This window comes from Leuciscus leuciscus (genome assembly GCF_965113295.1).
Source record: "Leuciscus leuciscus genome assembly, chromosome: 6".
Lineage (NCBI taxonomy): Eukaryota > Metazoa > Chordata > Actinopteri > Cypriniformes > Leuciscidae > Leuciscus > Leuciscus leuciscus.
Genome location: NC_138730.1, coordinates 12,152,045 through 12,169,824, shown reverse-complemented (window position 1 = coordinate 12,169,824; position 17,780 = coordinate 12,152,045). Strand labels below are relative to the sequence as shown.

At 39.6% G+C, this 17,780-nt stretch overlaps 1 protein-coding gene across 1 annotated transcript; it reads left to right on the top strand.

Moving 5' to 3' along the window:
- The first annotated feature begins 2,068 nt into the window (after nt 1–2,068).
- Nucleotides 2,069–15,322, top strand: LOC309501782 (uncharacterized protein). Its single transcript, XM_082174044.1, has 2 exons — nt 2,069–2,475; nt 12,180–15,322. The coding sequence occupies exons 1-2, from the start codon at nt 2,364–2,366 to the stop codon at nt 13,412–13,414; spliced, it is 1,347 nt and encodes a 448-aa protein (XP_082030170.1). The 5' UTR covers nt 2,069–2,363; the 3' UTR covers nt 13,415–15,322.
- Nucleotides 15,323–17,780: the final 2,458 nt, after the last annotated feature.

The window sequence follows — 17,780 nt, the reverse complement described above, 5'->3', positions numbered from 1 at the left end:
CTTAACAGTAAACGCGCTGGTGTTCAGGAGTAACAGCCTTTGCAAACAAACAACAAAACCAACTGAAAGAAAAACAACAACACAAGGACCATGAAGCCTTTAGGCAAATGGATAGTGATTGAGAGGAGAAACACATTACCATAATCTCCTCACTCAATGCATCTTAAGCCATAGTTCTAAAATTATATATGATAACATCTCTTGGACATCTCTGTAGAAATCACAAAAATTCTATTTCATTTTTAAGCTGCCAGATGAGACCAAACATGACAAAGTTAACACAGGAGTTAATGGGGCATTGTGAAGCATGTGACACAGGTATGTATTAGAGGTGTTATTCTGCTTCTTTAGACAGGACCGTCCTGCCCCTGAATTGTCACGAAAAGTCCTCAATTCGTATAACAATGATCTCTTGCACCAGATAGGCATTAGCATACTGTGGCAATCAAGAGCATTGTTCCATGATCAATTCACATGTATACTGTTAAAGGGATTACTGTAACAGAGGGCTGTATTGCACCCACATTTGCTCAGCCCTATACTATCACTTAAAATGGGGACAGTTAAAATTATTTGTATCTTCCATCCATTCTGTAGTGGGATCGTCTGCATCTGTAGTTGTGTATAATGTTAACTTTTTATGAGTGGCCGAAATGCAGCCTATGTATATTATTGCTAAAAAAAATAAAAAAAAAATAAAAAATAAATATTGTTATTGTTATTATAAATTTATTTATTTATAATTTTTATTATGATTAATTATTGGCCATTTCCACCTCTAATTTCCATACTTCAACATTGTCAAATGAGTAAATAAGCACACTATTATATCATATTCTATAAAATGTTAATATCTCACATTTTGATCATGATAGGACTTGTATAGGCATACAACAATGTATGTAACATACAATTTATTATTATTAACATTCAAATTAAACCTCTAGAAATGTTTTTGGTAAAAACAAGAGGGGTTACATACAAGAGATCCTGTATTAGACCATATAGATTAAATAATTACAGATGTATTTTGTGTGTGTGTGTGTGTGTGTGTGTGTGTGTGTGTGTAAAGGTATAGAGCGCCACAGGAATCGATCCACAAGAATCCTGAAACCCAGAAACGAGTTTGCATTTAGACTTTCTGCTTCCATCATCCTGAAGTCGATTTGTCGGTTTTGAAAATGTTTGAAATAAGGTGAACACAAGCTCAAGATATTTTCTCATTTTATTCTACAAAATAAAATGCATTAGTAATACCCCTTTCATTATTTTTTTTAAGTATTTACGTGCCTTGAAAAAAAAATGTCCACCAAGTAATTTAAAAAATCTAAATAAATCTATAACATAATAATAATTAAATGAATAAAATTAATAAACAAACATGTTCACAAATTACGGCATTCAATTTCCAATAATTATTTTATTTTTTTATTTTTAGAAACAATATTTAACTCCAGTTCACTAAAGGGCTGATTTGCCCAATGTTTTAATTCAAAAGATATTGTTTACTATTATACTAACGCTTACAACAAGTCTAAGGAATATAACCTCTTTTTTTTTTTTTTTTTTTTTTTTTTTGCCATTTTCGGGCTCACTTCTTACTCTCTCACATTTTTTAATTGAGGGAGGTTCTCAAATATTTGTATTTAAATAAATAAAATGTGACATATTCTTGAAACAATATGATCATTTCTGTAATGATTCTGTTGATGAGGCTTAGTTTGCTTCCCTCTGCTTATTAATGTTTCTGTTTTCTTATTAATTTCTTATTATTTAACATTAGCTATTTATTTTTTTTAGATTAAATCAAATTTGCTTGTGTTTACCCTTTTATTGTATTTGTTTTTCTTATCTGTTATATGTGAACATTTCTGTTGACACTCCTTAATATCCTCCTGAAGATGTTTTTATATTTTCATCTGTATATTATATCATTATAAAAATATTAAAAAAATATATAAAATTGTATCATATAAAAATAAAAAACTTTCGGGTTGTCTACGTCATCCCTGCGTCATCACGCCTTCTCACGCCAGTCTCCAGTTCAGTAGGCAGCGATACTACTACAAACAAACACTGAAACTCGAGAAGAAGAAAGTAGCGTTGCCATCTTGTTCCGCTAGCGTTATCTTCTTATCTTCAGTGAGTGTATCGCTCAACAACAGCACACTTTACAGTGGACAGCTGCAGGTATTAAGTAAAGATATACAACGTCTGACTCTGGATATTCTCAGAAGGACGCGTGTATCTAGTGAACAGTAGGAGTTATGCGAATCGGATAAAAATATCTCATATATCACTGTTACTCTGAGCGTGAAGACCCGCGTTTGAACAGGCCCAAATAACTCAAGCTGTATCACATCATGTCTTCGTCACATACAATTGTAAAGATGGACTTTATAAAAGAGGAGAGTGAAGAAATGACGATTCCAGAGCCATGGCGAGTGAAAACTGAGCAGACTGATGAACAAAGAGGTTTGATGCTTCATTATTTACTGCGTTCGGTAACAAAGCTTCACTGCTAGTTTTGGTGGCTGTGAAATAACAGTTAACGTTAGATTAGATGGCATACATTGACATGTAACTTTAGAGGGAAGAAGATGCATGGCATAACGTGCATGACTAGTTTTATAAATATGTGCTAGGTCTGACGGCAATAATACAAGAATGACATAATCGATCGAGAAAGTATCATGTGACTCAGTATAATCCATTTCTGAAGGCACACGATAGGATTTGGAGGAAAACAAATCATCTAATTTAAAAATAATAATAATAATTGACCGTTCATGAGAGTAGCAGTTCGCGGCGACGGGCCTAGGAAAAGCCCCACGCGCACCATTTTGATAAAATAAGATTACCCTGCTGGGAAAAAACAACAACAATGGGAATTGTTTCGGTTTTGATGGAAACTGTAATGGTCCCTGTGGGTCTCTACTGGTTGGCATGTAAAAAAAAAAAAATCCTAATGGAATATTGCCCAAAACACACAACCAGCCCAAAGGAGTGACCCCAGAGTGTGTCGCCCCGCCCACACCCAATTTCATTGGTTTATATAATACAGTAATCTTATTGGCGTAGACGCTTGATGCGAGCATGCGCATTCCTTTATGTGAGTTTATGAATGATCTACTACGCGCTGTTTGGCCACACTACAGAAATATGTAAGCAATAAGGTACAAGAGGCTGTGTTGTATCGTTAATAAGTCACGGCTGAAGGGCGTTTATTAGGCGGTTTATTTTTCATAAACTTTCATGAAGTAAAATCACTAAACGCCAATAAACAGCAATAGAAGTTACATACATTATTTCGCCATTGGATGGCGGCAAAAACTGTCTTTATGACTGAGTCAGTCAGTAGAGAAGACTTTTACATTGAAAGGACTCAAACTTGTGAACACGGAGAAGCAAGACGCAAATGACTAGGGCACGGGAAAACCCCTTGACTGTTAAAAGGACAAGATATGCAGCGGACATTCAAACTGATTTCTTTTTATTATGAATATAGGACTGACCTGAAGGAAAATGCTATGTCTACTGTAAATACAGGTACACTCGCTTACTCGATCTCTCACAATACTCTACTCTAGCTTCAATGAAAAATATCAATGAGATCAAACATATGTTTAATGGCTCGTTTCCACTGACCGGTACGGTACGCAATTATTTCCGTTTCCACTGTCAAAAGTTGTGAATGGTATCAAAATGCCGAACCGTACCGTACCACTTTTTCGGTACTCTTCCGTTGGGGTACCTAGCACAGTGGTACGGTACTAAAGGGTGGAGCTAGACTCACTGCAGAACATTGATTGGTTGACAGTGTCGTCACTTGCGCGTGCTACAAGGGGAATGACAACATAAGAAGCGTAATTTTTTAAATAAAGAGTTCGGGATCGTTACGTCACGTCGCAATGCATTGTGGTAATCACGGTACGAAAGTAGATGTACTGTAGGTAATTAAAATGGTAATTGAATGTTGTTGCCCAGGGCACAGGAAATTGTTAATCCGGCCCTGGATCGGAGGTGTAAGCGCTCACTCCACAGACCAGGTAGGAGAAAATATCAGGGAAACTGAGGCTTGGTAAACTTTCATAATTAGTTCATATGGATCGATTCCGCCTATAATCGTTTTTTTTTGTTTTTTTTTGTAGCGTTGTTTGGCTTCATTATTAAGTTTGTCAGTATACGGTATAGACAACTTTTTTTGTCACGGTCCTTAACTCTTTCTCTTTCTTTCTCGGTGCCGGTGGAGACCGGCCGGCTACGCTATTACCTTATTCCAAACCGGCTTTTGCGTTGCCTCTAAAATGGCCGCCGTTACCCACAATGCACCATTCCATAACGTCTACGCCCGAGCTCTATACAGCTGAAATATAATACAACTGTTATTGTCACGAAATGTAATTTTAAGAGTTTTTCAGGTGAGAATGTAGTTGTTTAAAGCTCAAATCTGTGGTTTATTTATAAATCTTTATGAAAATTGTATCCAGGTTGTGATCCACCGTTGTAACGTTAGACTAGAGCGCTAACTTTGTATGTTTGACTGAATTGTTTGCTTTATTTCCTATTGTAAAGCTGCTTGTACTTTTTACTTATACTTTTATAATGACTTATTGATAAAACTGAAATTTAACAAAAAGAGACAGGGTTGAGTTTTGTCTTTTTAAAATTTTATTACAGTGAAGATGATCAGAGTACAAATGCACATATTGCTTGAACCATATTAATATGTTTTAAATATTTTTTTACATTTAAACGAAAAGAGGCAGGGTTGTATTTTATATTTAGTTTTGTTATAAATAGGCTAACGTTATACATTTACATTTTTACATTTAGTCATTTAGCAGACGCCCTTATCCAAAGCGACTTACAAATTAGGACTAAGTTCAGCGAGTCATCATAAAGAGGCAAAAGCAACAACAACGCAGGAAGTGCTCAAAATACGAAGTTCTGGTATTATTCAGAGTAGCATAAGCCTGATAAGTGATGTTTCAAAGGGAAAGGATTTTTTTTTTTTTTTTTTTTTTTTTTTTTTTTTTTTTTTTTTTTTTTTTTTTTTTTTTTTTTTTTTTATAAGGTTAAGTGCTCACGGAAGAGATTGGTTTTCAGCTGTTTTTTGAATGTTGTCAGGGATTCTGCATTCCGGATGAGGGTGGGGAGAGCGTTCCACCAGCATGGAACTGTAAATGAGAATGTTCTGGAAAGTGATTTTGTGGCTTTCTGTGATGGAACCACGAGACGTCGCTCGTTGACCGATCGTAGGTGTCTGGTAGGGATGTAGACTCGTAGGAGTGAGTGAAAGTAGGAGGGAGCTGAGCCTGTGATAGTTCTGTAAGCAAGCGTCAGTGCCTTGAACTTGATGCGAGCAGCTAGAGGTAGCCAGTGCAGAGAGATGAACAGAGGAGTGACGTGGGCCCTCTTGGGCTCGTTGAAGACAAGACGAGCTGCAGCATTCTGGATCATCTGTAGGGGTTTGGTCGCACATGCTGGGAGTCCAGCCAGAAGGGCATTGCAGTAGTCAAGCCTAGAGATGACCAGGGCCTGGACGATAAGTTGTGTTGCATGCTCAGTTAGGAAAGGCCTGATCTTCCTGATGTTGTGCAGTGCAAACCTGCATGATCGAGCTGTCTTTGAAATGTGATCTGTGAAGGTCAGCTGGTCATCAAACGTTACTCCAAGATTTCTGACCGATCTTGATGGGGTGATTAATGATGACTCTAGCTGGATGGTGAAGTCGTGCTGTAGAGACGGATTGGCAGGGAGGACGAGAAGCTCAGTCTTTGCCAGGTTGAGCTGCAGGTGGTGTTCCTTCATCCATGTGGAGATGTCCGCCAGACAGCTTGAGACCCGTGCAGCTACTGTGGGATCATCTGGTTGAAAGGAGAGGAAGAGCTGTGTGTCATCAGCATAGCAGTGGTAGGAAAAACCGTGTGCCTGTATGATGTGTCCCAGTGATGTGGTGTAGATGGAGAAGAGGAGGGGACCAAGAACTGAACCCTGGGGAACCCCTGTGGTCAGCTGATGTGCTCTGGATACCTCGCCTCTCCATGCGACCTTGAAGGACCTACCTGTGAGATAGGACTCAAACCAGTGGAGTGAGGTTCCTGTGATGCCCAGTGATGAGAGGGTGGACAGAAGGATCTGATGATTCACCGTGTCGAAGGCAGCAGACAGATCCAGGAGAATGAGGACTGAAGATTTGGAAGCAGCTTTTGCGATCCGTAGGGCTTATACATAATCAATACGCGTTGCCTGAACCACATTTGTGTGGCTATAATGTTTAAGATTTCTTTAAATGAAAACGTAAAGAGGCAGTGTGGTGTTTTATAACATATTTCATTTTATTGTTGCCTAAAATACATACAAAGATAACCGGAGTAGCAGAGCGAGTTGAGTGACGCTTTCGAGAACGCGCTGTTCCATTAGCAGAATTACCGGACTTTCTCTGAGTCGGACTTGGCAAGTCCGAACTTTGTGTACTTGCTATTGAGAACCGCCTAATATCGGCGCTTGTCTTCTTGTGACAAACATGCCGAGAAGCAAGAACAAGATCTGCTGTATGTCATCCATTGTTGTTTATGTCGCTTTCTTCTTCGCACGAAAATGACGTCGATCGCTTCTTTCCGGCATAGGCTACACCACGCCTATTAAGTAAGGTACTGATGGCAGTGGAAACGCTAGCCGATTCATGGTTTACCGTACCATACCGCTCAGTGGAAACAAGCCATAAGTTGCTAAGAGTGGTTGCTAGGGGTGTTGTGTAATAATACATAGAACCGTTGGGTGATGCGGTCATCGCCGTGTTTAATCGTGAATAAAACAGAACACAGCTATTGACCAATCAGAATCAAAGATTGGAACTGTCCGTTTTATAATAATTGATAACTATGATCAATTGGATAATGTTTTGATTAACTTGAATTAATCTTGGATAAACACAAATCAAGGTAGATTAATTTACTGTACAAACAATCGCTTCAGGCTAGGGATGTCAATTTTCACAAATTCCCATGATCGATCGTCATTTAAATTAACGATCAATTAATCGATTAATCGTTAGCCTTAATACTGCGATATGCGTCTGCAGTAGCTATGGCCAACAGCATGACAAGGGTCTGCAAATGCTGCTCAAAACGCTATGTTCCTCACCAAATCAATGAGAATGGTTTTAAATATAAATAAAGGGCTTGTAGGATTGTAAAATGTTTCGATGTGATTGATAATTAAATTAATTATTTAATAATCAAATATAACTACTAATACAACGTGTCACCAACGCCGCCTCATATGCGCTTAGAATGTGTGACTGTTGTGGACGCGCTGAATGAATCTGCTACCGTTAAACTGGAGCACTTTGCTAGCACGTTATTTATCTAAAAGAAACGCATCCTATATGAGATTAATCAGATATATTCAAAATAAACATAATATTACAAATTATATCTGCACAAAATGACGCAAATTCATGCACAAGTGAACTTGAACTAAGTTACGTGCCATTCATTCAGAACTACTCATGTTGTGGACGCGCTCTTCCTGGAGCAACGCGACACGGCAACTAAACCCAAATAATTCACAATGTTTTATTACAATATTGTAATCTTTATAATGTTATGTAATATTACAGTCTCAATAGTCATTATTAGTCGTGCACTGCCGTTTGAGCTGCGCGCGCTGAAGCTGACGCTTTACTACAGAGTTAATTCTTAACCAAATGCATCCAATATGAGATCAGTCAGATATAGATAGGCATACACAAAATAAACAGTATTACAACTTACATTTGCACAAAACAAAAGGCTGCGAATGCACACGCAAACTTATAGTCATGATGAAGGTGTAAAATGGTCCCAAACATAACTCCGGGGCGCTCGCTTTACATGTTTCGCGGTTGAGCAGCAGCACGCACACGCATGAAGACCTGCTTAATCGATGATCGATAAGTTGTATCGATTAAATGTATTATCGACAATTAATCGATCGTCGATTAATCGTTGACATCCCTACTTCAGGCAGAACGCTGTGTAATATAGGCCTAGGCTACGTGCTGCTAAATATGGGGAACAAATTCTTCATTCGTGGCCACGATATATATAGGCTAGGTTTATATCAAGTGAAGTCAAGTCAAATTTATTCGTATAGCGCTCAATTCACATCGTTTCAAAGCAGCTTAACAAAAAGTCATATAAGCTTTAATATTGAGCAGTTTTAGGGCTGGGCGATACAAAGAAATATGTTGCTGATATAAATGATACACTGAGATTTAGCTATATTATATTTATTAATTTAGCCAGCAGATAAGTCAGTGCCATTTTTAGTGAGCAATGATCATGACAAAATTACTACCATTGCAGAGAAGAGATCATCTAAACTTAAAAAAAAAATTGAAAAATTTGGGATGCACTAGGCTACTGTTTCAGCCGCATATATGCGGATATCTCTCACCACATGAGTACGTTTTTAGAGTTTTCTCACTATCTCACTCTTTACTGATACAACTTACTGTATATGTATGTCACTTTGGCATTACCGATCACTTGAATATACAGCTACAAATTATCGAGGTAAATTGCATCTTCCTGCTGATCGCTGATTGGCTCGTCTGTGACATCAACACCAATGCCAGCTGACTCTGCCTGGGCGTGTGTGTTTAGTAATGTCATGATGACTGATTTTATGGACTACATGCACACTTTAGTTAATTTTTTTTAACCATTAAACTTTAAAATGTAGATGTTTGAAAACCGCCGAATTGACCCCAAACCAGCCCAAATTTTGTCCACCCGCCCAAAAAACTTTAGAGGCAGACAATGGACACGATGGATCGCGTACAAACCAGTAGGGTGTCAGAATGGTATATGTTTATACTTCTCATCCAACCACAATCAAATTCACTCTATCTGGATGGCGCGATTTATCTGGATTGTTTTTTTGTTTTGTTTTTTTACGATGATAAGCCGGAATGAAAACAAGCCGAAATGAAATGGGAGTAACGAGGCTATTTTTAAAATGTAAGGAGTAGAAAGTAGAAATAATTGCGTGAAAATGTAAGGAGTAGAAGTAAAAAGTAGGGGTGCAACGGATCAAAAAACTCACGGTTCGGATCGTTTCTCGGATCAGAGTCACGGATCGGATCATTTTTCGGATCAGCAAAATTTTATTTTATTTTTTTATTAACACTTTTAAATTATTAAATTAAAATATATAAAATCAACTTAAAGTGCACAAGGCATAATATCTTCTTTTTAACATAATTAATGAAAAACAACTTAAAGTGCAACATAAAAAGGCATCTCCTTCCTTTAAACATGGACCAATGCTTTGTGTTTCCACTCTCATATAGGGCTGTCAAAATTGCTCAAAAATGACGTTCGATATTCCCTCTAAAAAACACATAGGCCTATTCGAATTATTCGAACATCTGGTTGCGCATTTTGTCAATGATGACGCGCATTAGGCCTATGTCAATAACAGGACAAATTAATACAAAGAGACATAACTACTTGTGTAGTTCGTTTAAGTTTAAACATATTTGACAACGTATTACCTTGCTCGCTCGCACTCGCAGGCACTCTTTCTCTCTCTCTCTCGCCGTCACCCATGCTGCGTTCACACCAAACGTGAATAGAGTGTCTGGCGCGAGTGAAGTCAATGTAAAGACGCGTTTACGCACGTCTGGAGGTTTTGCGGCGCGAATGAGGCGTCACGTTCTCTGCGGTTCATAACGCTCGCCATGACCACGCTGTGTGTGGACTGAACATGCGCACAACTTTTTTTTCATCAATCAATCCGCGGATCACGTGAGTGCCGAACCGAAGATATTGATCCGAACGGATCACGGATCAATGACGATCCGTTGCACCGTTAGTAAAAAGTAGGCTGAAAAATAATTACTCCAGTAAAGTATAGATACCCAAAATGTCTAGTTTTCTACTTAAGTAAGGTAATGAAGTATTTGTACTTCGGTACTTGACACCTTTGATCATCATATTAGAATGATTTCTGAAGGATCATGTGACACTGGAGACTGGAGGAATCTACCAACTCATCTTTCAAGAGCAAGCGTTTTGCAAATCCCGCAGTTGTCAGTAAAATGACGTGTTTGAGGGCTGGTCAGGTTGTTTGCAGGTGGACAACGAACAACATAGGCGGGCCATTATGCAAATGTATTTTCTAGTAATGTATAACGAAGTGGGAAAACGACTTGTTTAGGCGGTTCAGAGTCGATTCTTCCTTTTGAGAGACAATAACTTTTATTTATTGTGCACTTGAAACTTTGCAGAATGTTTACATTTATAAACGGCTATATCACACACTGCATGAAAGGGAATATTGGAAAGAAACATAACGGGCACTTTAAAAGCACACACACACACACACTCAGACTCGCTCTCCCAGTTTAAAACTAGATTAAAGTCGCATCTCTTCAGCCAGGCATTCATATAATCCTACAGTTCAAACTACAATCCGGCCTCTAGCTCATAAATGCCAGAGGAGAACTGGCCCCCCGACTGAGCCTGGGTTCTCCCAAGGTTTTTTTTTTCTCCATTAGGTCACCTGATGGAGTTTTAGGACACCATTAGGTCACTTGATGAAGTTTTTCGGTTCCTTGCCACTGTTGCCTTTGGCTTGCTCAGTTGGGGATATTTTGGGGATATTTGGTTTAATTTTGTCGATCAATGAATTCCTCTTGAAACAAACTTTGTTGTATTATTTTAATTTAATACTGTGAAGCTGCTTTGATACAATCTGTATTGTGAAAAGCGCTATACAAATAAACTTGACTTGACTTGACTTGACACACACACACACACACACACACACACACACACACACACACACATACATATACAGACCCTTTCAAAAAAATTTGAATATCATGGAAAAGTTTATTTATTTCCATAATTCCATTCAAAACGTTAAACTTCCATAGATTATAGATTCAGGGCCCACAACTTAAACGATTTCAAGTATTTAGTTGTTTATTTGTACATCATTTGGGCTTCCAGCTCATAAAACCCACGAAAACAGGATTTCCAAAAATTTGAATATTACATGAAATTACACAGTGATTCCATGGTCATTGAACCAGGTTTTGGTTATTTTGGCAGTGTGGGCAGGTGCAAATCCTGCTGGAAAATGAAGTCAGCATCTCCATAAAGCTTGTCTGCTGAAGGAAGCATGAAGTGCTCTGGAAATGTCCTGGTAGACGGCTGCGTTGAGTGGACAGCACAGTGGACCAACACCAGCCGATGACATGGCTCCCCAAACCAACACAGACTGTGGAAACTTCACACTGGACTTCAAGCATCTTGGATTGTGTGCCTCTCCATTCTTCCTCCAGACTCTGGGACCTTGGTTTCCAAATGAGATGTAAAATTTGCTCTCATCAGAAAAGAGGACTTTGGTCCACTGTGCTTTATTAAATCCAGAGTCAACGCAGTCGTCTACCAGGACATTTCCAGAGCACTTCATGCTTCCTTCATTTTCCAGCAGGATTTGCACCTGCCCACACTGCCAAAAGAACCAAAACCTGGTTCAATGACCATGGTATTACTGTGTGATTACTGTGTGATTTCATGTAATATTCAAATTTTTTGAAATCCTGTTTTCGTGGGTTTTATGAGCTGGAAGCCCAAATTATGTACAAATAAACAACTAAATACTTGAAATCGTTTAAGTTGTGGGCCCTGAATCTATAATCTATGGAAGTTTAACGTTTTGAATGGAGTTATGGAAATAAATAAACTTTTCCATGATATTCAAATTTTTTGGAAAGGGTCTGTGTGTATATAAATAAATAAATAAATATATATATATATATATATATATTAGGATTGTAACAGCACTTACACTAACAATCCTGTATTATTTGAGCAGTTTATGAAGTTATGAAGCATTTGTTTCCCCCATATGGTTTACGTTTCATGGCTATACTACAAAAAAGTAGGCATTTTAATGGTTATTAAAATTAGCCAATTCACTTACATTTTCCGTGCTTCACTGTAACCGGTTGTTTTAAAAGTAAAGTAGGGACAGGTGGATAATACTCTTGAACCACAGATTCAGTCGATTGAGCTAATCTTGTACTGAGCATGGAATATTTCTTAATTTTATTTCCACTATCTTGACAATCATCAGTTTGTGATTTTAACTTTTTCTTCTTATGTTCACATTAGGGCAGACAGAAGTGAAAGAGGAAAGTGATGAACAGAATGTGGACGAGAAACATCAGAATGAGGAACCTCAGATTGTCCTTACCGGACAGCAGGTTTTAAGTTGCTCCGAGTCTGGGAGAAGGTTTGGGCACAAAAGAGCTCATAGAAGTGGATTTTTCTTCTCCTGTCTTGAATGTAAAAGGAACTTTGAGTCTAAAGAGCACCTGATGGATCACTTCAGAACTCACTCTGGAGAAAATTGCTCAGAGACTACAGCAAACGTGTTTCCAGTGCGAACTGGAGCTCAAAAAACGGTCAATATGCCTTTCACGTGCCAACAGTGTCAGAAAAGCTTTTTGTGTAAGGAACACCTGATGGAGCACTACAGACTTCACACTGTAGATAAACCCTTCCCATGTGATCAGTGTGGGAAGAGTTTCATTCATAAGCAAAGCCTTAAGAATCACTTAAGAGTTCACACTGGCTTGAGGCCGTACGTATGCCAGCTGTGCGGGAAGAGTTACATACATAAAGACAATCTTAACGATCACATGAGGATTCACACTGGAGAGAAGCCTTTTGCTTGTGATCAGTGTGGAAAGAGTTTCACACACAAAGGAAGCCTTCTGCATCACATGAAAATTCACACCGGACTGAAGCCTTTCACTTGCCGTCAGTGTGGAAGGCATTTCACACATAAAGGAAACCTGAAGATTCATATAAGACTTCACACCGGAGAGAGACCTTTCACATGCCCTCAATGCGGGAAGAGTTTCATCTATCATGGAAACCTAGTAGGTCACATGAAAAAGCATTCAGGAGAGAAATTATACCACTGTTCTCAGTGTGGAAAGAGTTTCATTGAGAATCGACATCTCCAGAAGCACGAGAAAACCCATGAGACCGTAAGGCCCTTTGTCTGTTCTGAGTGTGGCAGAGGTTTTCTATGGCTCCACAATTTTAAAGAGCACCAGAAAATCCACACCGGCGAGAAACCTCACGTGTGCTTTGACTGCGGGAAAGCCTTTACGAGAATCATATACTTGAAAAGGCACCAAAGAATTCACACTGGCGAGAAACCTTACAAGTGCGCACAATGTGGAATGTGTTTCACGGTTTCTGATTCCCTGAAAGCCCATGAGCGAGTGCACACTGGAGAGAAGCCGTACAAGTGCCCGTCATGTGAGAAGTGTTTCGGCCGGTTAAGTACTCTGCTGACTCATAAGAAAAAGCATTGTCCAAATTTGCCGAAGTAAAGGTTGTGATTTGTTTGCGGGGATATGGGGGGGGCTAGCAGTTCTATATCTGCATTAATATGCTTAACAATTACATACTTTATCATATTTGTTGTAAGGTGATGCATGGAAAGAATGGTGTTGGAAGCTTTAATAGTTGGTTTCCGAAAAACTGGGAACTTTCTCACAAACTTGAGACTTTCCTCTGTGGAACACGGAGATTTTTAGCAGATTGTCCAGAGTGTTCTTTGTTATAATGGGAACAGGGGCTGGCAAGCTCCAAACAAGAGCCAAAAAAAGCACCATTAAGATAGTCCAGCGTTAAAGAGTGTAGTTGTTATTTGCTGTAAATTTTCTTCTCTACTGTAGCTCTCAAAACTCTGAAGTAATCGCTGTCCTTTGGAGTGTGGCATGTCACATCAGGTTTGGCATCAGAGATGTAAAAAAAAACATTGGTTCTCGCATGTCTCGTAAATAATGGCACAGCTGGTGTGTTTTTATTAACAATGGATTAACAATCCGCTGTGCTGAAAATCATTTCACTAATTTGGTGTTCCCGGTCAAAAATGACTTTGGAATTGTTTGCAAATTTGGTCATTAAAAGTATAATTTTTTGGATCTGATAGAACTTTGGATGGAAACATAGCTAGTGTGCGCTCATGCAGTTTTAGTTTTCTTTTTTAATACTCTTGAGTGAACTTTTTCATTCAAAAAAAGATCACTGAGGCCTATGATCAGTGGCTGCGTTTACACTGGCACAACAAATCTGATCTTTCATTCACATCTGACACAGATCGGAATTGGTTGCCCATGTGTAAACAAAAAATTCCGCACGAAATCCGTTTTTTCCCCGCATCTTCCACTTCCAAATGTGGTTTTAAATCAGATATCCGATATCTGGACATCCGACCCACGTCTAAACACGCATATCCGATTCCCCTTTGAATTCCAAGCCACCACAAGGCGAGGAAGACACGTTTATTCACAAAGATAGCTTTTTAATGTTGTATTATGAGGCAGACGTGCCTGTATGCGCTCGCTCACAGCTTTTTATTGAGGTGGGAACTTAATATTTATCTTTGTAAAGAAAAGAAGTTGCGCGAACATTGAAACATTCAAGAGCTGGTTTTTAACCTCTTCTCATGACCTTTATAAACAATAAAAGTCATGGGCAGAGAAAGTTTTTATAAACTCTCTCTCTGGTGAATTCATTAAAAATTGGGCTACTTTATTTCACTTCAGAATTCTAGATCTGAGCTGTAGATAAACGAAAATATTCTCCGGACTATATATCTGTTCCGTCAGACTTTGCGCTGCTAAACATTCATGAGTCATGACAGCTGTTCTCTTGTCCATGCTGGCAAATAATCACGACCACCCAACAGGAATTACGTAAATAATTGTAATATCACGGCCATTCACGCTACCGTGTGTGGATAGTAAACCGATCACCGAAAATCATATTGGGCGGGAATTAATGTAAACACAGATATCAGATACAAGTCCTGTCTAAAGTGAGAGTAAACAGTTAAAAAAATAAAATAAAAAAAAGGATCTGGTCAAAAGATCGGATCTGTGCATTAAGACTTGCAGTGTAAATGCAGCCAGTCAGATCCCAAAAGAAATAATCTCTGGTTAAAAATGAACACAACATAATACTAATGAAATAAGGTTGTTTTGGGTATACTAGTATTCACACTGTTGGATAACAAAAATCAGTCAAGCCCAGGTGTGTGTGTGCGTGTGTGTGTGTGTGTGTGTGTGTGTGTGTGTGTGTGTGTGTGTGTGTGTGTGTGTGACGCTTGTGAGTTTATGGTTGGATAGGGTGCATTAATTACATTCTTTAGGTGTATTATAACCAAGGCCACAAATATGTAGTGTGCAAACTGTACATAATGAAGTTAATAGAAATAAAAAGGAGCAAAATCATCTTGTGTGTGTTTGTAATATTTATGAAACAAAGAGTGGGTGTGAAATAATTGTGTATACTCTTTTTGATTATAAATCATAGGTTTTTGGTACATTTTTGCAAACTTGGAACAATTCAAAATATGCACAACTGAATTTTAGAAATGATATTAATACAAGGTGTTTAGGCAAGATAAAACAACTACTTGAAATTGTTTATTACACCAAAAGTAACTAAGGAAACAATAAATACATGTACATATAATGTGCAATAATTTGAGGAAGGGGAGAAGGAAAAAGTCAAATCTTTGATATTCATATTTTGTAGATACAATTGCCTTTTATTTATTACACAGGGCAAATCGCTGATGTGAATTATGTCGGTTCGAGTCCCACCTCGGACAAGGCTGAAATCACCCAATAGTCTACAAAGAATGCTGACTGTGAATGAAAATAAGTCACTTGTCACCGAGATTAATTTCTTTGTGAACTGATACTAATATTTCACTGGAAACTGCATAAAATATATGCATTATTTTACATTTCATATGCTTTTATGCCTTAACACTTTTATTGTATGGGATACATTTTTTATATTCATTTATTACCCATATGAATGTGAGATTGCTTAAAATGAGCTATACAAATTATATATATATATATTATTTATAATAATGATAATGTTTTGACCCAGGCACACAGAATGAGTAATATTACTGTTTTTACTGTGTTTTTAATTAAATAAATGCAGCCTTGGTGAAGAGACTTTTTAAATGAGACTGGGATGAGAGATGAGCAAGCTGAATTGTAGGTGGGTTCCAGTCAGCTTCATCTTCAAGGAGGAATCTCAGGTCCTTATGAAAAGAAAATATATTTCCCATATACAGTATGAATGATCAATTTATTACACGGTTTAACAGCGCTTAATATGTGGGGTTTTGGCAAGCGGCACACCAGGAAAAGTTCAGGGGTTCCCAATGGCCAGTCAGTCCTTCCCTCGGCCAATCGTGGGCCTCCTCCATGCTCGGGTTTAAACCCCACCTAGCCCTTATGTTAATCTGATCCTGCACACCGTACACCTGAGAGTCTCTGTTGCCGTAATGTAGTACCTGTCGATGTCCAGGACCTTCCGTGCTCTCTTGTGGATGCCATCACCTGTCACCTGCTTCCCAGATGCAGGACAGGACAGTCTGAACTTCTACATATGGTAGGGCATCAATATCAGAAGCCTGTGTTTAAAAAAGCAGTCTGGAGATGAACTTGAACTCTCTGGTGATGTCATAGATGCGCCATTTCTTGACTTCCAGAACCTATGTCCTGGAGGGAATTCACCTGATCTCCAAGAAGTCCAAGAATAACATTCAGTGGCTGTAGTTCTCTTACGAGAGGTTCTCTCGTATTGCGTAAGTTTAGCTTACGCTACGGGTAAAGTCATCTTTTCTCGAGATATGAAGCAAAAAATTATCCTTAATTTTTATATCTTGTCAACGCAGTGCGGCAGCAAGCAGACCTAGAGCAGGCAATCTAGCGTGCTCATAGGCTGCTCTGCGGCAACTGCAGCAGCCTATCACTGAGCCCTTGGCGTGACGTCACGCCCAATGAGCGCGAGCAGCGCGCCTACGCGTCACGGCCCGAGGCGGGGCGTGGCAGAGGGTATAAATATGGGCTGAGAGGCTGCTTTCACTGATTTTTGTCTCTTCAGCGAAGCTCTAGGCATCGCTGATCTCTGAGGAAGCCGCCGTTGAAACCAGCGCCTTGCAAGCCGAGGATTCTGCCTGAGGAAGCCGGCCGCCTTCGCCGCCTTCAGCTATCCCTGCCTGCTTCGCTATCCGGCGAATATATCCTTTATTTGCTCTATGTGTGTGTGTTGTGTGCTCGCCCCGCGACACACTTTGCATCTAAAAGAGCGCGAGGCGTTGTTTCAAATGCCTCGCTCATCCTGTGGCTCGTGCAGAGCCACGCTCAGCGACGGAGACCGCCTTGTGATTGCGCTCTCTGCCTGGCCTTCTACCCGGGCGGCTGCGTACAGCGAGCCGGGTATGACAGCTGAGCGCTCGCCGGAGCCCCTCCCGCGAGCCTCGCTCTCTCCTTCTCCCCCGCCCTTCACCGACGCGCAGCGGCCGGCCATTGCCCGCACTGCCGTCGCCTCAGGGGACGAAGCAGATGACGTCAGACCCCTCTGTCAAGCCGCGCAAACGGCGCCGCTCACAAGGGATGTCAGAAACGGACGGTCTCGGGCTATAGCTTCCTTTACGTTACAAGAAAGCTACCCCCCCGTCACTGGCTAAAGGAGAGTAGAGTGTTAGCGGACTAACCTCCATTCCTGACATATTTCTCAGTCCCCTCCTAAGCTCAGGCGACTGGAAATACATATATTGCAGTAACGAGCCTGTTTTTATGCACGCACGCCTGCAAACTAACGCTACGCAAAACATGACGACGCTCGCCCTTCCTGCGCTCTTCCCCTCTGTTCGAGCCG

What these genes read in the sequence shown, in the direction of transcription:
- LOC309501782 (XM_082174044.1), top strand. Translation starts at nt 2,364, where the DNA reads ATGTCTTCGTCACATACAATTGTAAAGATGGACTTTATAAAAGAGGAG. An exon ending in GCAGACTGATGAACAAAGAG is followed by an intron (nt 2,476 to 12,179) that starts GTTTGATGCTTC and finishes TGTTCACATTAG; the next exon opens with GGCAGACAGAAGTGAAAGAG.